Source organism: Phallusia mammillata, chromosome 2, assembly GCF_965637545.1.
Source record: "Phallusia mammillata chromosome 2, kaPhaMamm4.hap1.1, whole genome shotgun sequence".
NCBI lineage: Eukaryota > Metazoa > Chordata > Ascidiacea > Phlebobranchia > Ascidiidae > Phallusia > Phallusia mammillata.
This window is the reverse complement of record NC_137253.1, coordinates 2,088,118-2,112,289: the sequence shown is the minus strand read 5'-3', so window position 1 is coordinate 2,112,289 and position 24,172 is coordinate 2,088,118. Positions and strand designations below refer to the sequence as shown.

Below are 24,172 nucleotides of genomic sequence, written 5' to 3'. Positions count from 1 at the left end.
AATAAAATGACTTTGTTCCAACGCAGTGCAGGCGATTAAATAAAACTCCATGTAGTTGTAATATAAAGAAAAAAAATATTAACGTAAAATGAATAACTCACTTAAATCAGGTTAAAAATGTGTACAGGAAAACAGTAACACTAACCTAGCGAAATTCCTAGGGGAGCCGTGGAATGTTTGAACTCTTAAACAAGCGCCACGCCTTTAAAGTTGTTTTGCCCAAACGGAAACAAAAAATAAACGGATAATTTAAGCTTATGCTGACATTAAACAAATGATTTACTAAGCCGTCGGAAGTCTTTACTTTTGTTAAGTAGTTTGAGTTATGTTGTCTGAATCAACTAACCTTTCCCATACATCACTTTATTATTGACTAACCGCACAAGTTTGCTTCCTGTCTTCCGTGTTTGCTATCTCTTATCTTGAAGCGACACTAAACAAATAACGCGACACATTTACAGCTTGTCGCGTGTCGTGTGGCGCGACTTTTTGTGGACAAAACAGAGCAAGGCGCCAACGCTTGTGTGTCAAGTTGAAAGGGTCGCTGCGTCTTATGTCTTGCGGTTGTTTGCTCAAAATCTTTCGGGTAACTTTGTTTGGGTTGGCGATTTTGGAATAACCGTTGACTTTTGTTGGGTATTTTTGACACAAAAACGCTTTGTTAATTTTGAGTCTTTAGTGGGATTCAAACGTTTTTCCTTACACAGTAAACCTCACTCCGGACCCGTGTGGACTACGAAATGTCTGGATTCTGGGATGTCAATTTCGTTCAAGCTTTACCACATCACAAATCATTTGTACCTTAAGTGTTTTTTTTTAAAATTAGGCGAAGATCCGGATTAACCGAGATTTACTGTATATGGGCACCAAAAACGTCACAATCCGGCGGCCTGTATGATGTAACAATGTCGGTGTCGATTTCGCGAAAGAATCTCCGAAAAAAGTTTTTGTTACGACCCATTAACGACCCGTCTTGTTGGTCGCGCGCTTTTGTTTGTTACGTCACACCGAATGATTGTGATGTCACAACAGCGCGGCGAGTTTTAACCGGTGGAAATGCGCTGTAACGAGATTAGTTACGTCGACGATTGGAGCTAATTATGTAAAAGCGAATTCCTCAACTCTTGTAACTGTTACTTGATATCACTAATTTGTTGTCCTCGTTGCTCCCTGGAAAGCAGTGGACGCCTGCAAAATGTAAGCTTGTTTTTTTTTTAAATTAAGTTGGACTTTTCAAAACATTTTTATGTTTAGAAGATTATGCAGAATGCAACTTAGACGACAATTTTGTTCGTTTCAAGTCTGTTTCACAAAAACTTTTCAGTTTAAATTTTTGATTAACTTCAAAGCCACATTAAAATTGTAACATTTAAAAAGATCTTACATTTTTTCACGTTCACGTCACCAATTCAACCTTGTTGTCAACACCCTTAAAAACCACCGGTGCGCATCGATCATTGAAGCGTATACTTCGCGTGACCTCATGTTGGTAAATATTTTTGCTTGTGACGAAAACAGACACAAATATTTGTATCCGTTGCCTTTGGTCGTGGTTAAGTTATCTAAACCTGCTTTACATGTTACCTTGATGTGTGCAAACAAAAACAAACCCTCCCAAACATTCGGGGTTATTGCCGTGGTGTGCGTTGAATATTTATGTCATAGTTTGAAATAAATCCCCATAAAAATATGATCAGTATAGAAAGGGTGGGTTGTTTAACACCAATTGTTAAATTTCTGTTTTTTTAAACAACCCAAGTTGTTGGTCAGCTTCGCGGTCAAGTTTGTAGTTAGCCTGTGACACAAAATACTCAAAATGACCAAGGGACAAGCTAGCTTCACATTAAATTTGTGGTTCTATTCTGCTGGGCCAAAACGGGAAACAATGGGCGAAAAATAAATAAAACGGATGGAACGCTTTGTTTAGAAAGCGAACAAATGTTAAATAAGGCATTTCTGTCCTTTTTTACATCACACAACTTAGTAAAAAACATGTGTTCCTAGGTTATAACGGTAGATTATCGTTTTTGTGCAAACGAAAGTGTTTTTGTCTTATTGCGCATCATATTGAACGGATAATTGGATATATAAGCAACATAACTTTCCCCACAGCAGTAAAATAAGAAAATGGCAGCTTAAAAGTTGGCTTTCCAAACAGAAGTAGTCGTACACTTTGCACAGCGCGTACGGAAGTTGACTTAAGCGCAATAAAAACCCGAAAAACACCCCAAACAACCGTCCTTATCGGGAACTCGACTCAACCAGACCTCGATGCCTAACCGCGGGCAAACATTACCCAAGATAAAGTCTGACGTCATAGGTTAAAGGTCATCGAGTGTACTTGAGAGATCGAGGGTCGATTTTCAAACTCGCAGGATTCTTTTCGGGATTGTGTTGAGTGCGTTGTTGGAATTTCAGTCGCGTATTAAATATCTTAAGGAGCTGTTCTTAAGGAGCAGTTTTTTTTACTATTGCTGATGTTATGAAAACGTTTTTTTTTTCATTTACGAAAAGCTGTTATGAAAATGAACACTTATTTTTAAGCAGTTGTAATGCTTACCATGATGCTTGGAGTTTAAACTTTATATGTTCAACTCACACACAATGTTTATTGCTTTAACTTCTGAACAAACTTTTACTACTTCAAATCTTCTACTAATAGGTTACTTTGATTTTAGTGAAATATATTCGTATGGTAAAGATACTGTGTCGCAATTTTAAGGTGGTTTAACCCTCTGTTTAACTGCACACTTTAAATTAAATTGTACCAACATCAAAAGCAACGCAATATCGGATTGGATAAATGTCGACAACCACACTATTACATGCAGACAAACATAGATGGACAACTTTAAACAATATACCAAAAACATTGCACAAACAGACGATCCCAAATTCAATAGTACGTCACATTAACATAATTGTTACGCGATACTCAATTGTTACGTGATAGAACACCACTAGTCGATGGACTACCGTCATCAAGTAGTGCGCGATGACAAACGACTTGACTTGGTTCAATGTTTGCTTGAACAAATATTTGTGGTTTGCTCACAACTTGAAATCTCATGCGAGTAAACATGTAATGCTTGTATCGGCTCGAGACCTTCGTAGCTTAACTTGACTGGATGGCTAGCAACATCTACGTCTTTGCATACGCTTTGAGCCAAACAAGCTTATTCCAGTCAACCACAGCGCTTGTTATATGCACGACTTTGTAAATTTAAAGCGGGTTTCCTAACGAGCTTCGTGCAGTCAACTGCATTGCTTGTTACATGCTCGACTTTGCAAGCTTAAAGCGGGTTTCCTAACGAGCTTCGTGCATTCAACCACAGCGCTTGTTAAATGCACGACTTTGCAAGCTTAAAGCAGGTTTCCTAACGAGCTTCGTGCAGTCAACTGCATTGCTTGTTAAATGCACAACTTTGCAAGCTTAAAGCAGGTTTCCTAACGAGCTTCGTGCAGTCAACCATAGCGCTTGTTATATGCACGACTTTGCAAGCTTAAAGCGTGTTTACTAGGAGCTTCGTGCAGTCAACCATAGCGCTTGTTACATGCACGACTTTGCAAGCTTAAAACGGGTTTTTAACGAGATTTCGAGATTTTATCAGTCAACTACAGCGCTTAATAAACAAACCACCACATACGCTTAGACCAGGTTCAATACCGAGTTTCGTGCACATGTTACGTCTGTTACAATACGCCTAAAACAGGCGTTACAAGCTCACAATTCCAGATCACAATTTATGTCTGAATCAAATATATTGCTTTTTCACTGATTTTCCGACCGAAGTTTTTCGTTTCTAAACCCGACTACATTGTGTCACGCAGGTGTATTGTGTGAATCGAAAAAATCCACATCCGAATGTAAATGTGATGAGAAGCAATTCGCCTGCTCCGAATCACCGGGAAAATGCCACTGTATCCCCCTCAAGTGGAAATGCGACACCGACAACGATTGTGGAGATTTCAGCGACGAAAGAGATTGTGGTAGGTGGAAATTTAGTTTCATGACTTGCTTTAATAATAAACGAATATGCAATGCTTATCCAACAAACTGTTCAATTAGTCATGTTGGGTAGCAGCAGTTTATAAATTGCCACTCTTGTTGTTAAAGAGCTACTCGTGTCGTTACCATATTCGTTCATTTGTGTTATGCCTCCGAGCGTTCCAATAGTACCGAGCGGTTCACGTTGTTCCACTCGTACCTGGACCACGTTTAAACACTTGAAAATCACAATCTTTTGCAAGATATCTCTTACTAACAAGTATCTCCAGCGGTAATATGGTTAAAAAAGTAGTTCTTCGTGCGAATGCTTTTGAAACAGGGACGCATGGGTGTTTCTGTTGTGAATCTTAAAATGACATAAATTCTTAGCTTCACTTTTTACCCCGGGATAAGTTTTTTCCTAGCCTTTCAATTTGAACGCCCCAGTTTTGTCGTCACGCCTGGTTGCGTGTCCGCTAATGCGTGCGATCGCTTTCACGCTATTTTAGTCACGTGACTTAACAGAACAATCAGATCCATTGTTATGTTTGGGGGGTTGTCGAATGTTGTCCCCCCATGTAAGTAGGACCTCGCGTGTCGACACACAAGCAGCAACAACACGCCGTCGATGATTGAGATTTGAAGATTTGTTGGTTGGGCTAAAAATAACTCATGACTGAATTGAGTAAAACTTTAAACTTACCTAGTTCGGATGTTTGTGGCTGTTTGTGGGAATTTGTGGTTGTAAGAAGCTTTAATGACATTTTTAGTCACCCAGATTGGGTTGATGTTTCATAGTTGTTTGGGACACAGCATTATAACAGCTATAAGTTTTTTGTCAAGCAATACTTTTTTAACGCTTTTTTCGTGTCTTTTTTGCCATTGTAAATAAATGGATTAATGCCTTAGCTTTGGTTTTGAGTAAGTTACTTTAAAATGAATTCACTTATTCTTTAAAGCAACACATTAAAACTGGTAGTCCTCTGTTTTTAGGCTTTTGTCTGTCTTTTTGCCATTGTAAATACGTATATCAACATCTAAACATTGTTCATTCGAGTTTTTTTGGGTTTACGTTAGTGACAGTTTGTGGATAATTATGGGTTATTTTTTCTTCGTTCAACCTCTCATGCTGTTCGAGACAATTTTTATCTTGTTGCGCAAAAAACAAATCGCGATGAGTCGATTCGTCTTTGTTCTGTTTCGAGTGATTTTATAAATACCAGATTCTGACCGCAAAATGAGATTAATTCAAATTGCTTGATCTCCAATTGAAACGAGCACTGACACGACCACTATAAAGTACAACCTGAGATAATAAGTACTTTTCACCACATCTGAAACATTGTCTTTGACTTGAAGCCGCAATGCCTCGTAGGCACTTAAAAATACTGCTCGCTGATTGGTTCGAATTGTCACGTGGTTTGTGTGCAAATGTCGGTGCTTTTTAAAACTCAAATTGGCTTGGTGGTCATATATGCAAAGGAAATTGTACGATGGAAATTTTTTTTATTTCCAAGTTGCCAGCGATTTGGGCCTCGAAAATGTGATTATGATGAAACTGAACATTAATCTTTAATAACCGTTCATAAAACCAGATAAGACCAGGTGAGTGGTCGATTGTGGCAATTTGTGGTTTTAATAGTCTTACGGGCGTTTATTACTAAAAAACAACACTACTACCATGTTCTTACGAAAAATGTCTCTTTTTTATGGTTTTAATAGAAGTGAATAAGTTTGTTTTCCCCATACATTCAAGTGCTAGAAGATATCACAAGTATATTTCATACGTGTTGATCTAAACAGCGTCGAATTAACCGCGCAAGGGTATTTCCTTAGATTAGACACCCACTTTAATATGTTGATTTGAAACAAATAAGAAACGTGCAGCAATCCCTATTTTTTGCGTTGAATTGCAACAGAAGCTGATGTGTTAAATTACTTTCTTAAATTGTCCGTGCAAATTTGAAACAACCACCTTCACGATATTGGGCGTCACTGTGCGAAGCTACCCACATATTTCTGTTTGTGCCACCACTTCAACGTCTACTTCTAATCCAGCCACACCTTTTCACGGATAGTTAACCATAGTTTAACTTCACATCTGCCCCGAAAAACTTTTCGCCCGAAAACTCAGTTCACGACACGGCAGACAAACTTTTAATGTGGTCGTGCCAAGTTTCAGTTGCTAAAGACTTACTTTACACCCAAAATTGTATGTTAGACCTGTGACTTCCAAACGTTTTTATTTTGTTTTTAAAATATTCAGTCAAAAATTGGTATGTGACTCCATTACATGTTGCCAAGTGTTTGTATAGTATTTACAATTGTTAGATTACAAGCTTTTATGACAGTTTTTTTATTCCAATACTTGGATCACATAGCTTTCCTTTTGCTTGATTGCTCAGTGGTAGTTTCGGAAACCTCTTTAACATAGCGAGCAGCATTCCTGCATTGAGGGATTAGTAAATGGCGTGCTTCGCAAAACATATTAGTTGCGTAAGTTTTACCGATGAAAAACATGCTGGATAGGTTACGAGGTGGAAACTAGACACCACTGCATAATCCGCCGGCATGTCGACGCCATATACGGTGAAAACAACGCAACGGGCTGTTTATAGAAAACCACATAATGCAGCGAAATATTACGTGGTTTGGTCGGGTGAACTAGTTTACAAGCTGTGCTCATCTGTGCAGTGTAATATCGCACAAATTGTGGTAAATTACTTCACAGTTCTGTAGATTATTACCAGTTTGACTATAGTAGATCAACACAAATAAAATTGGTCAGGCAAAACTTCTTAAAAACGAGTATAGCTTTTTCTGCAGTTTTATCATTAACAAACCACGTTTCATCGGCCCATACCTGAGGTTAAAGCAGATTTTTTATAGTTTACCTAATAAGCCAACGTGGCAGAGACGCATGTATAAATATCTATAGGAGCACAGTTACACACAGCAAACCAATATACACACCTTGTGCGCATGTGTGCGATAGAAAATGAAATTACGACTCAATTGTGGCAGATCTGAATCTCAGAATCCAATTTTGCCCGTTTTTTAAACAAAACTTAGACCCGACTTACAACCCTATGTCAGGCGGCGGTAGCGACAGTTTTTTGCTTGTGTCTTGATTTTTATTTACCCGAACAGGATTGTTTTGAACAAACTTTCACGCTTTCTGGATCTGCGAGGAGAAAATTAGTCGGTGTCTCGCTACTCAACCATGATTAGTCTGATAACTAGTGGTTGTGGTTATGTTAACTTATTTTAAGCTCCCAGACTCAGGAAGTGAACGTTCCGCGTTTGCTCTGCACGATTCTTCAAGCCCGAGAAATTGTTTATTTTGTTTTTCTCGTTAGTTAGATCTGTTTTTTCTTGCCCGGTTTCGTTTCACATAATTGCGATTTCGTGTTTGGATTGTTCCGGGTCGAACCGGTTCTTAAATTGCCTTCAAGTCTAAAACCCGTTCTGACGATTAAAATGGCAACAAGTACGTAATATATCAGGAATTGCAAATGCCGACAACATTATGGAATATGTAGTTTCTTGTTGGAAAATCTGTTTTGTCATGAACGATTAGAAAATATTGCAGACATTTCCAAAGCACCAAAACATTGCAAGTAACTTTATCAAAAACAAAACTGTCCAAAAGCTTACGAGAAGAATTTCATTGTAAAACAGCCGAAAAAAAGAAAATTTAAACGCCTAAAAATACCCGAAAAGATTAAAAATAAGTCTAAATACATAGAATAAGGTTCAACAGTAAAATATATCCGATATGTGTTGTAAGTTTCGTTTTCAAATCTTTATATAAACTGTTTACTTTTCGCTTCTAGGATTGTTCCCTTAAAAATAGTTTGCTTGCAACGTATTTTCTCAAACAAGTCTTTTTTCAAACAAATATTTTTTCCAACAAATATTTCCAACCTGTAAGGAAACATTTCTAATTATTAAACGCGGTGTGTGTTGTAACTTTCCTTTTCAAAACGCTTTATATAAACTGATTATTTTTCGCTTTTAGGATTTTCCCTGAAAATATTTTGCTTCAAACGTATTTTTTCAAACAAATATTTTTTCAAACAAACATTTCCAACTTGTGAGGAAACATTTTTAAATATTGTTGTGAACCTCTCGAATATATGGGTTCGGTGGGGCATTTTAGGTTGTTTACCTGGGTTATGTTGACCCGTGTGAAGCCCCAGCATCACCCCTCGACTCGCGTGCGAAGAAAAAAATGTTTGTTCTTCTTCGATGCGCACCGCGATCCCGCTTATGACGTCATAAACAACTTACCTATGTTCGCGGTTTTTCTGGAGGCCGAAGTAAACGCGTTTCCGATGTTTGTTCATTTCACTGCGCGTTAAAATATTTGTGATAAATAGGTTTGCTTTTTTCCAGCTTTATCTTGCATTGTTCAGTTCGCTATAGTTTGTCACAGTTCATAGATAGAGGAAATGTCTGCAATAAGTAGTGCATTTTAATTGGGTAATTAGTTGATTCGTAGATAACTAACGCTTTTCCAATGTTTGTTTCTTTTCACTGCTCGTTAAGTTGTTTGTCATAAAGTTGTTTTCTCATTTTGTACTTTATTTGTTTTGTTCAATTCGGTTTAGTTTGTCACAGTTCATGAATAGAAGTAATGTCTGCATATAATGTAGCATTTGGTTTATTAGTTGATTCTTAGTTAACTAACGCTTTGGAAATCTAACTGTTTTTTCCGACAGGCACGGGATAAATTTGATTTCGGCAAGATATTTTTCCCCACCCTTTCTACTTTGCTTATTATTTGCTTTGGTAAAGGCGATTTGAAAAGCACGGTGTTTAAACCCTAAACATAATTGCCAACTAGCCAAGTTTATGAAACTTTAGATGTCGTTTATTAATTTATTACCGAGATTTTCCCAAGTTGTTAGTTGCTTTAAAATTTTCATGCATCAGCAAAAATTGTTTCATGATTATAATCACACTGAAATAAATGCATTCTAGGACATAACAGTTGACAAAAATGTCGGGACAGTATAACATTTTCAATGGTTCGACTCAAATATCTTCAAACACTCTTAACAACTTTAAACTCGGGGCGATAGAGATAACAAACGCCGATGATCGGATTTCGGGCCAAGTTTTAACCTTCCGCGTTTCGGCGGGGTCGGTAAACAGGGATTTGTGTCACGTGATCTTGTAGCGGTTCGCGGGCGTCCGGTTAGATTTTCGTGCTCAAATCCAGTCGATTAAAATATCCGGTTCCAACCACTTTCCCCTCGAGCACGGACCGCGCGCGTGCTTCTGCGACGCGTCATTGCTGAAAATGTTTTTTTTTACTTTGTTCAGTCGCTTTCATTGCCTGGTTTAAACCAGTGGTTCCCAAACTTTTGTATTCCATGGAATATTAAGTCAATACCGTTCTGTGGCACGCCACTGGTAATCGTTTTGTACGATTATGAAATCTCATTTTGTCATTTAATCAAATCATAACTGCCAGATAACTTGTGTATGGGGAATATATCAAGCAAACGTTATACTGGCAGTTATGATTTTGATTAATTTTTTTTCAAGTCAGTATTTAACGTTTCTTGCGTTATCACATATTTAACAAGTTCAAATCGTTCCTTGGTTAACAGATTATGGTTTCATGCTTGTTCTAAAATCCACTGACTGAAATATTCAAGTTTGAAGCGTATAAAACGCTAAAACTTTGCTCATTTAGAAGAACGTTTTTGTTTTCCACTAGTCTATTCCAACCATCTTCACTATCAATGTTTGGGTACAGAAACCCTAAAACAAAGTTAACACGAGTAGACTTAGACTGTCGTTGGTGTTGCAGAGGGGACCACAAAGGAAAGGGTTAATAGACATTTTTAATGATTGCTGGCATAGATTTCGTGTTGTTAATAAACAAGCAAAAATGTGTAAGGATGAAACCAGTAAATTTAACAAATTATTGCAACAAAAATGTACAGAAAAGCTTGCTTGTGATTGTTGACGTAACGCCCAGCAGATAAAACCAATTTGTTACATATGGCGTGAAATTTAAACATTGTTGCACGAATTTTACAGTTCGTCCTACGTGCGCCACTGGGTGGTATCAATGCACCAACGGGAAATGCATCAAGAACGAGTGGGTTTGTGACGGAGACAATGACTGTGGTGACGACAGCGACGAAAACGAACAATGCGGTAAGTGACGTCACACACAGTACTGCGGTGCCTCACATCAAAATGTGGGTCGATATCGCTGTTATCGCGATACCAGTTATCAACAAACAATCACCACGTCTGTGACGTCATAAACACGTGACGAGTGATTGTGCGAAAGGGTGATGACGTAACAGATGTCACATTTGTCTAACGGGAGATTGAAAAATGTTTCTATAATGCAAAAACAGTAAATTAAATGCACGAAGTAAACTGGATCACAATAAATCACAGTTTCAAAAATCCTGTTAGGTTTTTCGTGTTGGGTTCAGATCGTTTGAATGTAACTGGATTGATTCAGGCCTGACTTTACAATCGACAACTTTCGGAAAGACTCGTGTCGTGGGTTCGAATCCCACTGCAAGCTATATGAGAAAATCCAACTGGAATATCACATGAAAGTGCTAGGGAGACCGACTAGATTCGGTATTGCGCCTTCAATGGGCCTAGCGTATCATGATTTACTTCAAACAAAGACAGATTTCGGCCTTGTTTCGATTCTACACCAAATCATGCAAAGTTATACAAGTTTGTTGATGACAGAGATTAAAGTCAATTTTTTGTGTAGCTTTTGTCACTTCGCGTAGTTTAAAAATTGCGGTCGAACTTTGTCAACCGCTTTAACTAAACCGGCGACACTTTTCCTGATAATTGGGTAATCTCCCTAAACCCATACCGTGGGAATTCCCCCAAACTGAACCCAGCCACCGACAGCGACTGTTCGGATGAGATAAGGAACCTTATCAGGTCATAATAGATCTTGTCTCGAGCGACGCGCGCCAAATATAAATCCCTTCTATGACGTCATAGTGCTTGAGGGCGCGCGGTTCTTGCTGAACTTGGGATGATGTTAACCTGACGCTGTCGGAAATGTTTACGACAAATTTCTCGTCGATGAGGTTTCGCCCAAAACGTTTCTGTTATTTTGTTGGTTAAAAACGTTTGCCAATTTCGCGATACTTTTTCCGTCTGAGTTGAACAAAGGCTGGTGCAGCCAACGTGCATGGTTAAATTAATTTATGGATGCACATGCATTCAATTTGGTGATTTCGCCTTTTCGAGACCCACTCTCATTTTTCCGAGGCTGTGTGTTGGTAACAGAAAAGTGGTACGGTCAACTTGATGAAATATTTTTTATAGATCTTTTGAATTTCGTGGCTTTGTTTTTTTCAAGTTCAAAACTCTTTTTTCGTGTCTGTTTTTGTCATGGTAACGGAAAAGTTTGACGCTAAATGCAAATTTGTTTAAAAGTGAAATATTCACCTTTGATTGTTTTTCATGTTTTTAGAACATCAGCCGTGCGACGAAACAGAGCGGCGTTGTGACGATGGAGAATGTATTCTAGAACGTTGGTGGTGCGACCATGAGGACGATTGTGACGATGGAAGCGACGAAAAAAGTTGCAGTGAGTGAATTTTAGTGAAAAATTCCAGAAACAGTTGCATTGTGTCGTTTTTTTTTGGACTCAATTTTGTCAGGATGGATTTTTGACATTTCTTTGATCTGAAGTTTTCCACTTTTACCCACAAACACCTGCAAATCTGGGTCGGCTCAGGTGCTTCAACCCATTTGACCTCTGTACACACAAAACACATGTTGTTTACACAGATGTGCTGCGTCATGCTCTGACGCAGCCTTAATCAGCAAAACTGGGACGTCGCCATACTTGCGAGGGTTTTTGCTCCAAAACAAACAAACATAGGGATTATGACGTCACAGTTAATTCCCAGATTGAAATTTGAAAGACCAACTTTTTCACAAAATCAATATAGTCTACTAAATATTTTTGTTGGTAATATTAAAACAGTGGTTAGTCTCAAAACCAGTCAACATTTAATTGTTTTTATAGAATGTTTATCCCATAAAGAAATCTTTGCTACCTTATTCAAATAGAATTAAAGAACACGTTATTTGTTGCACAAAATTACACTGAACTAAAACTGATTCATAACTACGTTTGTGCCAGGGGAACTTTTAGTTACTAAAACAAGTTGAGTAGCAAATAAAACCCGAATAAATGAAACAAATCAGAGCGACGCGTTTTTCTTCTCCACTTGTCACCTGTCAGTTTGACGAACGCTCTATGACGTCATAAAGTGAAGTGTTATCGGCGTCGCGATTATCTGAAAGCTTCGAAAGTTGTCGGTCGGATGACTTTGATGTGGTGGGCGTGTTACGAAAAACAAAAGCTTAAAGAAAAACGTCACACAAGACCCACTGTTACGTCACTGTACCATAACTTTTTGGCTTTTTCTGATCTCATACTGCAGTGGTTCTCAACTGGTGGTCCATGGACCACTAGTGGTCCATGATGACTTTTTGGGTGGTCCACAGGACGTCCACTAAGTTTGTTGATAAACTAGAGATTATTGCATATTACATGTTAAAAGAGTATTGAAATATTAGCTGTTAATAATTGTATCTCACTTCTTGAAAATCGCTTTTAAAGAATTATGTTTCAAGCCCAAATAGTAGTTTTGTATGTGTACTTTAATCTTGCTCAAAAATAAAATGGTCCATAATATTATTTTTACTTGCGCGGTGGTCCATGGCCCGAAACGAGTTGAGAACCACTGTCATACTGTATTGATATGTAAAATTCAATTAAGGGAGCAGTACTAGTAATATAACTTATTTTGAAAAACATTTTTCAAAAATACAAATAAAGAAAATAAAAATGAGTTCCATCGTAAGATTTATTAACGGATAAAAAGCGTTTCAAAAGATTTAATATTTCCCTTCTGTTTGAAGGGGGACACATTTTGTTTTCAATCATTTTTTTGTCTTATTTGGGCTTCTTTTGACATTGTGACCATAAAAAAGTGTTTAAACTTCTTCTAATTTACTCTAGTGTTAGATAGGCATCTTGCATAATGTACAAGGAGTTTTGACCCCATATGATCCAGCGCTTAACCCACTGGATTTCAAAAATGAAATTTTGATCACTATTTTTCCACAGAGAAACGATCTTGCGTGGAGGGCAAGGAGTTTAAATGTTCAGACGGAGATTGCGTGGACACAGCGTTTCTATGCGACGGTGATTTTGATTGCAGAGATGGTTCCGATGAAGAATGCGGTGAGTTTTTTCACTAACAAGACACCATATCTATATGTATTAAAGTTGTAGTCATGTAGCTGCGTCACGGTCATATAAACAGCATTTAGATCAATAATTCTTTACCACAGCTCCTAAACATCTGTTTGTTGTTTGACAAAACCTTTGTGCGTTTGTGATGTATAAAAAATAACTTTTTTGTTTCTGTGGTTGGTGTTACTGTTAAAGGAGATAACCTGATCGATTTGTAACATGTTTTAACTAGTCGTTGTTCTTCTTTTCTATCAACAATCGCGGTAAAAACACCCAACACAAAAGAACATGAAACATGTTCGTATGTCTACAAGCAATTTAAAAGATTGTTAAGCACTGAGATTGCCCACAAAGCTTAAAAACTCAGCTACAGTGGCACGATGAAGCTAAAAATCGTATCCTTCGTCGGGATTCGAACCCACGACAGTAGCCTATCCTGGTCTGATCTTCCATAAGCCACAGACTATGTGAATTCGTGGAAACTAATAATTTACTCATTTTCTCGCAGAAGCCCCAGCTGATCCTGTTGTTATTCCAACCAACCACAGTTTTACGTGCAAAAGTGAGGATTTCTCGTGTTCTGGGGGTGATACAGCGGTACTGGGGGATGAAATTGACGTCTGCATTCCACTGGATTACGTGTGTGATGGGGAGGATGACTGCGCGAACGGAGTGGATGAGAGGGACTGCGGTGAGTTACGATTTCTATGTTCAGTTGTGATTTTTATTCTTAAATCTAAACTCCTGTCTCTGTTACACGCGAGGAATGTATGTAAACATATAATACAGCACATATAGGGCCACTGAAGGTAAAACAAAAATAATCTGAGACAGAAAAAAACTCTTTTTTAATTACTTGATAACAGTAAAAGCGGGTTATTAGTGAATATTGTGCGTTCAGGCAAGTTAAATCAAATGATTAAGTGTTACTTGACCTAAATTATACCACACAATTGCAAATCTACCTCTGAAAAGGACATTGGTTTGTTTTGTATTCAAAAGTAGATATGGTGCTTGTGTAGCAAAACTTCAATCCCCATTCTCTCCTTAAGCCCCCACTCAGTCTCAAGAATATTGTCGAGCCCCATAAAAATATCCCACATTACCCCACCTGTAACCGACACCCTTGAACTTCACCCCGGTGTTAGCGACGTTTATTTGCAGTTAGGGTGGGGTTACCCGGGTAATTTAGGGGTCATGGGTTGGCCACACCCCCCGAGAAAATGCCCCATTTAAGTGGGATTTTCACCCACAGACGCAAACGTGACATTTTCAACTTTTTTTTCATGTTGTTTTTAAATGTTGACTGGGAAATGTGAAATGCGTTGAAATAAATTCTTAACGCCTTTTCCTTGTTTCGAATAACCGTTTTAATAGCTTAAGTTGCTTTTAATTCAAATATGTTGCTTTAAATGTTGTAATATATGTTTAGTTTATTGCCAACAAACTGACAACGTACGTTAAGATGCTATAAAATTTTTGATTTGAAGATGAAATCAATTGTTATAAATCCTGTTAAATTGCTTAAACTAAAACTACCTTGATGTCCCTAACACTACCCAAAACCCCTAAAACTGCCCCCATACCTTCCTAATCACTCCCTCGCGTGCACCAACCACATTCCCGCGATCTCTTGTGACGTCACAAGCAGACTCGACTTCTCTATTATGACGTACAATGGCAGATTCGATTTTGACTTTGTGCGGTGTCACGTGTTGTTGGGTTGCTCGCGATCGCGAATTCGAATTCGACTTCTTTTGTTCGAATCCCCCCCACCCAAGTTCGAGTGCTTACAGGAGGATTAAGTTTTACAATCGCGGCTGCTTTGTGACGTAATAGTAGCACGCGATTCTTTTGATTTTACACCTGTTTGGGTGGAATTGTAACCAGCAGAGAAAAACTCGCTTCGGTTTCTCGCGTTTTGAAGTCTTTAATCTCAGATTGGATCGTAACTTAAGATTTTCGCTTTTCGTGGTTCGTCGTTGTTTTTCGCCCCAACTTGGATTTTCCCACAAGCCAAATTACTCCAGGAATTTTTACGTTGTGATATTCCGCACGAAGCTTCACCTGTTTTTCCCGCGGAAAAGTGTCGGATTAATCACTTGTTTTTCACCACTTAACATTCCTACAAGTATTTACCAACTTTAGTAACGGCCTTGTGCTGTGTTCAGGACATGAAAAAATTACAAATGCACGTGTTTCGATTAAGATATTTTAATTAGGATAGTTTTGTACCCTGTTTGTGCATTCAACCGTTTTCTATGACAGGAAAATTGTACTATTAAAACTGTCCTTTTTAATTGAATTATATACCGTATTTACTCGATTGTGAATCATCCTCGTTTATAAGCCGCCCTCGATTGTAAGCCGCACGCTGGAATTTTAGATACTATTGTTTCATAATACATCTTTCTATTGTTACCTAGTATAACTGGGCTATTTGCCCATACTTTTCAGTTATGTTGATAACTGTACCCAACAGAACGTATATCGACGTATAATCTGTACACGCATAAAAGTTTTGAACCCCAAATAAATTACAAAGTTGAAGTGTAGAGATGCTAACGATATAAAATTAAAATGTGAGCCGCCCTCAATTATAAGCCGCACAAACGGCAGATAAAAAGCAATATAAGCCGCGGCTTACAATCGAGTAAATACGGTATTTGTCATTTAACTGACTTTGTAGGCGTGTTTATGATTTAAATGTTCTTTGTTATACTCACCTGTCGTTTACTGAAATATTGACACTAACTTCCGTATATATAACTCTCAGCTCATCCATGTACGTCGGATCAACACCGTTGCGCTAATGGACAATGTATCGCGCTCCATAATCACTGTGACGGAAGTGACGACTGCGGGGACGGAAGTGACGAATTGCATTGTGGTAAGATTCATCGCTGGTTGAGTTTTAGATTTTGCAAATAAATTCATTTATTGTTTTGCTGCCATCAACAATTTCAACGCAGCAACGCACATTTTTGATTAACTAATTCAACAGTAGAAATCTCCCCCCAGTTGTGGTGGTATTTTGTATTTGCAAAAACATTTTTTTCTCCCCAACCAATTAAATGTTAGGAGCACTATACATGGACTTAAAAAGTAATTTAATACACACGTTCTCTGGCAGTAATGTTTTCGAATATTTTTTTCAAATGTTTTTGTTTTAAAACCGTTAAACTTTTTACACCAATCATTGAATCCGTGGGCTTTTTTCTCCTGGTCTGTAAACGTCCCGTGTGCTTACTTGGAAAATTTGAGGTTTCATGATAAATTTTTGCCCAGTAACTTGATTCTAATCCCCTTAAACGTGTTCGGTGTCCCCAAAATATCCTCCTAATCTGTGACGACATATACCATGAATGTTGGTTTAGAAATGTTGGTTGGTCATTTATAGTTTGAGGAAGATGGAAATCTTCCAGAAGATTTTGCTGCACTGTGATATGATAGTTGGGCAAGGTGTCCATCTAATGCAGTGTTTCTTTTTTCTTTTTTTAAATTTTTTGTACCGTTTCCAAAAGCTTGTCATTCCAAACCCTTTTTAATAAATCTCGAAACCGGTTTGAGTTTATGCACTGACACCAAAATATCAATTTACGATTTTGATTTTGTAAAAATCAATATTACAAAAAAATTACGACAAATTGTTCATATCGGACGTTTGGAGATATATAGGACCAAACTCACAAATCATGATACGCCAGGCCTATAACAGGATAAAAAAATACCTATAATAATGAAATGCGTAATTCCGAATCAGACGGTCTTCCAAGTATTCCCATATGGTTGAGTGTAGGTAGGCTAAAGCAGTGGTCTTCAACCTTTTTTAAAGGCGACCCCAATTTAAAAGAAAATTAAATCAGCATTTACATGCGACCCCATTTTTTTCCGATATGCTGAAACATGTTTTAAGTAATGCCGAAACTGAAACTATTTTCATGTAAACATGCCCGCTTAATTTTCAAGTAGACTTTAAATATTAACATTCACGCCATTCAGCGTGCATTATTACGCTTAAATGTTAGAACCCAAAAGTTTCATTTGATTTGACCAATCTAATTCGCGTTAAAGCTCACCAGTTTGCAGAAACCTGTAAATTTGTACATTTTTTCCTGTACCCGCTGTAATATTATAGACACCACGTGTCATTCATGGGGCTCTATCGCGTAACAATGGGTTGGACAACTTGTGTTTTATATTAATTATTGCATCACAATGATTAGATTGTGACAGTAGGTACCAAGCTGTACTGCAAAATATGAGCAAAGTTTGCGAACCAGAACGAATACGAATTATTTTGTTGGTAATAAATTTAAACGCAAATAAATGGAATTGATAGCGACCCCAGAAAAAGTTTAGGCGACCCCACTTGGGGTCGCGACCCACAGGTTGAAGACCACTGGGCTAAAGCATCTGACCTGCGGTGGGATTCGAACCCACGACAGGGGACTTTCCGGGACTATATGCGGAAATGCTTGGTGACCGGCTGATTCGGTATAACGCCTTCATTGGGCCTGGCGTGCTGTGATTTCAGGCCCTAATCGGGATTTACTGTTTAAAATCTTGGTTTTGGCCCCAATTTTGCATCTCTGTGTTTAATAAGTCGTAAAAATTGTGCTTATTAATTAATAGCTTGGCATATGCTAGTATCAAATTTGGTTTAACATCTTGAATTGTGTTATGCAGAAGACCAGGAGCCTTGTGTTGAAGGAGAGTTCCGATGCACCAGTGGAATGTGTATCAGTCATCTGTGGAGGTGTGATGGTGATAGTGATTGCAACGATTCGTCAGATGAAGAAAACTGTGGTAAGTAAAACAATGCAAACGTTCCTTGTACCTTCATTACGTCCGAAATAAGCTCCTTTTCAAGTAACAGCTCTACATTGTTTAATAGCAAACCCCTGCATAAGATTCTATTTGAATAAGATACTGACGATGCTGTAATAGCGAAATATATATATCTTTAAAACCAAAGGGTGAACGACTAAGTGATTTGTCGGAACTCACATCCCCTGCATAAGTTTATGAAGAAAGCGAAAATTAAGCTATTTGTTAAGTAAAACATTGCAAAACTTGTCTGTAACCTCATTAAGTCAGATTTTAGCTTCTTTTCTAGTTAAAGTTGTGCATTTTTTAATAGCAAACTGTTTTATCACTTCAGAAAGTCGTCAATGCGCAAAGTTAAGCTTTTGGCGATTTAAGCAGTGTATTACTTTGGAATAAAATGTGGCAAAATTGTCGTTTCTGCAAAACAGGAAGAATCAAACACGTTCGATTGTTGACCTTCCGCAAACACATTAGGGTGGCTTAACCTTTTTGCATTGCGTTAAAACATCATTTTAGCGAAACCTTACGTTAACCGCCTTTTAAACATCCGTTTCCATCGATCTTACCATGACCATGACATTTTAATGACCTTCATTGCAACGTGTTTTCATGTTCCCGCCTCTAAAAGTGTCAAGTTTCAAAACAATAAATTCCTCGCCGTGTCGCAAATGTGAATGGGAAACATTTTCTCCCGTTTTCGCGCCCAATTTCCCGTGCTTTAATTCTAGAACACATCGCTGAGCGAGCACATGTTATTTTAGCTGCCCACGTTGCTCTGTTATTGCACTTGCGGTGTCTTGTGGTTGTTAATGGACGTTTGTGGTCACGAGTTTTGCCGGTCCTCTCAATTTAACCTTGCCACTTTGCCAAGGTCAAAAGCTTTTCCCGCTATTTTCGAGTTCACCTTCGACCCCTGGTGACGTTGCCAACTCTGCTATTACAACGGGAACTTCCCTCTTATGACAAAAAAATTAGTGACAATTTTTCTCTTTAAACTCAGTATTGTTACAAAACTAATTTCATCGATTTTAGTAGCATTGGTAAAAAAATTCTGTTGAGATAAGTTCGTAGGCATTGAACCTCAATATTAATTTCATAATGGTGGAAAACTTGTAGCAAATTTTCTCATCAAGGCCAAGTTCGTATTCAGCAGCTAGACGTTATTTGCGGGCTCAGCTAACTTGCTGGTGGTTGTTTGTAAAATAACCACATGTGACTGGCGATTGTGTAAAGGGTTTTGTGCAACTGATGCACAAGTTGCAATTTATCACACTACTGACCTTGGCAAGTTTATTTAATCAGAGCATTTTTTACTTTTATATAAGCTATTGCTGCCAGGCATAATATCAAGTTTATACAGCCCTTGTGGCAAATGCATTTTAATTCCGACGTTTCGACGTCCTATACAGGTTGCCTTCATCAGGGTAAATAACACTGAATGCGCGTAGTACAGTGCGCGATAAACAAAGGAAAAAAAGATTTGATACACAAGTTACTTTATCGCAGTACTGTCTACCATTTTTAATCACAGCATTTTCACTTTTACATTATTACAGAACGTTTGGACGCGACTTGTGACGAAGATCAGTTTCACTGTTTGCCTTCAAACCGTTGCATCAGATCGAGTTGGAGATGCGACGGAACAGCTGATTGCGATGATAAAAGTGATGAAGTCAACTGCGGTAAGTTTGATCACGTGTCCATGTTGCCATGACAATCACAATGGGTTTCTATGACACGATTGTCATCTTTTTCGCACTTAATTTTTCCCTAAGTCAACAGGCCTGTACCCCAGAAAAAAACAAGTTTTCAAAAGTAACAAGTTTTAAAATTGATGTAAAGAAAAATGTTTTGCTTGAAAAAAGCCGAATAAAAACAACACAAGGTGGGCATAGAGGAAAAGTCGAAACAGTGTGCACTGTCTGCAGCTTATCATTTATTGGCTCTATGCTTTTACATTATATAAGAAGCATTTTTGTCAAACTTTGGTTATATCTTTGTATTCCAGACGTTTGTGAAAGCGGCCAATACAGATGTCTCAGTGGTGATTGTATCGCCATCAGCAAAGTTTGCAACAAGAAACCAGATTGCCCTGATGGATCGGATGAGAGGCCTGTCCACTCATGCAGTAAGCTAGATATGATTTCTATATTTACTATTGGTGCAAATATTGTAGATTAAAACATTTGTTCTTTGTTGCTTTTTGTTTTTGTAACGCTTATGTTTGTAATTGCTTTCACTCTTGTTTAATTCTAAAACGGAAAACTATTGATTTGTATAATTGCTCTAAATTTTCACCCATTTTTGATCCGACATTTGCAACCAGCGGTTTAAAATCGTGTTTCTAAACTGCTGAACAAATTTGGTGTGTAAATTCAACCACCCAAAACTTACAAAATGTTTTTTCACTCCTTAACTCTTTTAATTGCTTTACATTTTAATAGATTTGCTTCAACATCTGACAACACAAATTAAGCTTCTCAACCGTTTTTACTTTTGAAAACATAATTTACCCCCACAGTTTCCCAACACAATAATTTATACAAAAAACTTCTTGTCTACTAATAAATATATTTCCTAAACCTTGTCATATTTACTCCTTAGCAGTAAATCTACCTTCATTTGAAACCCTATCTGTTATAAATGTTACAAAAACAGACAAACAACGCAAACGATTTTCTATATTTGCTCAATTTGCTTTCACAGATGGTTCCATCATCTTGGGATCGAACTTCACATCATGTGAGGATAGGAACGGAGGTTGTGAACACAGATGCAAGGAGACGCCGCACGGATCGTTGTGTACATGCAGGAAGGGATTTCAAATCGCTCCTGACATGAGAACTTGTATTGGTGAGTTGGAACTGGTAGCGAAAATTCGTAGCTTAGTTGAACGTTTGTTTGACTGGAAGTTTTCAACTTAATTTTTTCACTGTGAACGGCAGAAAGTTAATAAAAAGACGTAAACATAACAGTACAACCGGTTTAAAAACGTTTGGCAATTCTTTTTTACACAAAAGCAGAAACACAAAACCTCGTAAAGTTACAAATATATTTGAGTTTGGTTAAGCAAGCTTTTTATTCCCTACTTACAATTTATTGATGCGTGTCTTTAAATGTGGAATTGTACTGTAAGGCTTTTAACATTGTTCACGCATGTACAAATGTGAAAACTTTAGTTCTGCAATTTGACAAGTGTATTATTATGTCATAACATCGCGTCATAACTATCTGTGAAATCTAAAATACCCGTTTGAGTTCGAAATCAAGTTCCCTAAGTTCGGCAGTAACGAAACGTATTCTGGATTCTGTAAACTGTATTTTAGTTCTGCGACTTGACAACTCCTATGTTACGTCATAAAGTCCCCTATGACATCATAACTCTGTACAGGATCCGAAATCGAGTACCCGAGGACTCGACATTAACGAAAACTCTGATCGTAACTCTGTGTTTGTGGTTAGATATCGACGAGTGCAGAGTAGAAGGTTCGTGCAGTCAGATCTGCAACAACACTATGGGGAGTTTCGTGTGTTCGTGTGTGGATGGTTACATACTACGACCTAACGGACGAACCTGCAAAGCTAGCGGTCCCAAACCGGCGCTCCTATTCACGAACCGGATCGACATTCAGAAAATGTTACCGGATCGTTCCGAATACAAACCGATTCTTCGAGACCTGGAAAACGCAATCGGCTTAGGTAAGTTGTTAACTTTTAAGGTTTCGGATGTTATAGTACTTTGGCCAAATATTCTCAAATTTCGTTTCTTATTTTTTCGTAACATTTTTTTAATCTGTTACTCCATTTTGGTTTGTTGTCTGCTGGAAATCAGATCTTTGCTGGGAAGTGTTTGAAAGTAGTTTTTGTTTAATTTTTCCTGCAGTCTATTTGTCAGGATACATTAGTATTTTTGTATCAGAACTTTAGCTGTTCTTAACCGATGTTTTAGCTCTGTCAAAAGTTGTGTTTGAACTGTTTTTTTTGTTGTTGTTCAAAATTTCACCATCCAAACTTTCATTTTTGGGGTTTTTGCCTGGAATTTGTACAAATCTCTTCATTTTTTTTATAGCGTGACAAAAAGGATAAATAAAATTACTGCTATCAAGTTTTGTTTTTGGACATAATTGGTGAAAAACTGTTTCGTTTCTGCTTCACATAAAACGGACAAACGCAATTACTGTGGCAGTGTCTAGCTGGGCGATAAGAATACAGATCATTACCCAAGCAGGAAACTCGGTAGTTCCGCTTTACTGGTCACGCACGTTTCGGTGCACCTTCGTGTTGTTGCAAACAAGCCCACACATTTGCATTGGATGTTTGCAAAGTGGGTTAATTGCCTCTTTACTGTGTCAGATCACAACAAGCGAGCGATGAAACCCAAACATGAACTTGACTCAAGTTCGTCAACCCAAGTTTTTTCGCTTTAGGCAGCACTGCTGACAAGTGCGGTTTTGGGCGCCTAAAGTGGGTTTCCTAACACGTTTTGTCAACCATGGCGCTTGTTACATACACGACTTTGTGAGCCTAATGCGTGTTTTTTAACTAGCTTCGTGTAGTCATCCATGGCGCTTGTTACATACACGACTTTGTGAGCCTAATGCGTGTTTTTTTTAACTAGCTTCGTGTAGTCAGCCATAGCGCTTGTTACATCCACAACTGTGCACCCTTTAAGTGGGTTTCCTAACAACTTAATGCAGTCGACCACAGCGCTTGTTACATTAAAACATTTGCAAGCTTAAAGCGGGTTTCGTAACGAGCTTTGTGTAGTCAACCATATGCATTTCTAACAACACTTTAATGATTGGTTCTTTCTGTTGATTTCTAATCGTATTCTTTCTGTTGTTTTCTAATCTCTATGTCGTTCTAGCAAGTCTATGAATCTTAGCTATGCGGCGTCAGTAAACGAATGCGGCGTCAGTAAAACTAAATATAGAACGTAGCCAAATATTTGTGGGTAAACCACCTTTGAGAAACCCGCATGCGACGTGAAAAAGTTTTGCAACACCGAAGTTTAAGTTTTATCAGTTTGCTGGTAAAGGTGAGGTACGTGGCTTTTATCGTCGTGTTTTCCAGCTTTCATTGAGTTTGAGGTTAAAACGAGCGAAATACCCGACTTCTGTGGTTGTCTGCTTGTGGTCTTGTTTCGAAGAAACGGAAAAAGTGCATTTAACATTTGCTCATTTTCGACAGGCGCCAATTAGTTCTGACTGGCAGATTCTTGTCGCTTTAAGCGTTTTATTTGTTTCTTAAAAATACTTGACTGGTTAAATAATGATAAAATATGACGGTTTATTCATGAACATTTATTTTTTTGCTCACGACTATTTATGACAAAAAGAACCTTTTATTCCCCAAAACGGAGCTGATTTAATAACCGGCAGGTTGATTGGCACGTGTTTTCAAGGTCATTTGACCCGCATAGGTCATGACCTTTTGTCCGCGTGGCGAGCTTCGCGTGACCTCTGAATGTTTCTATTTCTCACACAAGAATCGAGTCCAGCTGCTGAAAAAAGCCTTTCATGCCCGAAAATGTTTTCTTCCCCTGGCACGCAAAGTCGCCCACCCCGGGTAACCTTAAACCCTAAGGACCTTCGGGGTCACTTGGGGTCAATGAACTGGCCAGTTTGTACAGTATTTGACCGTGGCGTGTCTGGTGACCGAACGTTACCCCATGATATTAACCCCGCTGTATGTTGGCTCAATGGTTTAGTCCATTGTGTGTTTGGGGATTGAATTGTCGGTTTTACTGGCCGCGCTGACTTTAACATTTGTCCCACTATGTTGAATGATGTACTTTATGGTCTTAGAGGTTGATGATGTCACGCTATGACAGGATACAAACTTAGTCTAAAATCTAACATGGTCTTTATCATATAAATATAGGTTTTGCACCAAACTAGCTGGAACTTATTTAAACGCAACAAACAAAAATAAAAAATCCTACAATTTCAAAGATAGCTGTACCATGTATATATTTCCTGAAAATACGTCGTATGTTGAAATGACGTCGTAGTTTCTTAAAGTCACATTTTAGAAAAACATGATTGTGGGCGCACATTTTAATGCTTTTT

General features: G+C 38.1%; 1 protein-coding gene across 1 annotated transcript in view; it reads left to right on the top strand.

Annotated features, from left to right (window-relative positions):
• The window catches only part of LOC145215624 (low-density lipoprotein receptor-related protein 4-like), a 52,405-nt gene that overhangs the window by 5,301 nt on the left and 22,932 nt on the right, over window positions 1–24,172 (top strand). Inside the window, exons 3-13 of the mRNA XM_080084346.1 lie at window positions 3,832–3,990; window positions 10,046–10,165; window positions 11,472–11,588; window positions 13,143–13,259; window positions 13,780–13,962; window positions 16,048–16,161; window positions 17,961–18,080; window positions 19,658–19,783; window positions 20,110–20,229; window positions 20,808–20,954; window positions 21,564–21,800. Of these exons, the coding sequence (XP_079940472.1) occupies window positions 3,832–3,990; window positions 10,046–10,165; window positions 11,472–11,588; window positions 13,143–13,259; window positions 13,780–13,962; window positions 16,048–16,161; window positions 17,961–18,080; window positions 19,658–19,783; window positions 20,110–20,229; window positions 20,808–20,954; window positions 21,564–21,800 (1,560 nt within the window). The remainder of the gene's footprint in view (window positions 1–3,831; window positions 3,991–10,045; window positions 10,166–11,471; window positions 11,589–13,142; window positions 13,260–13,779; window positions 13,963–16,047; window positions 16,162–17,960; window positions 18,081–19,657; window positions 19,784–20,109; window positions 20,230–20,807; window positions 20,955–21,563; window positions 21,801–24,172) is intronic.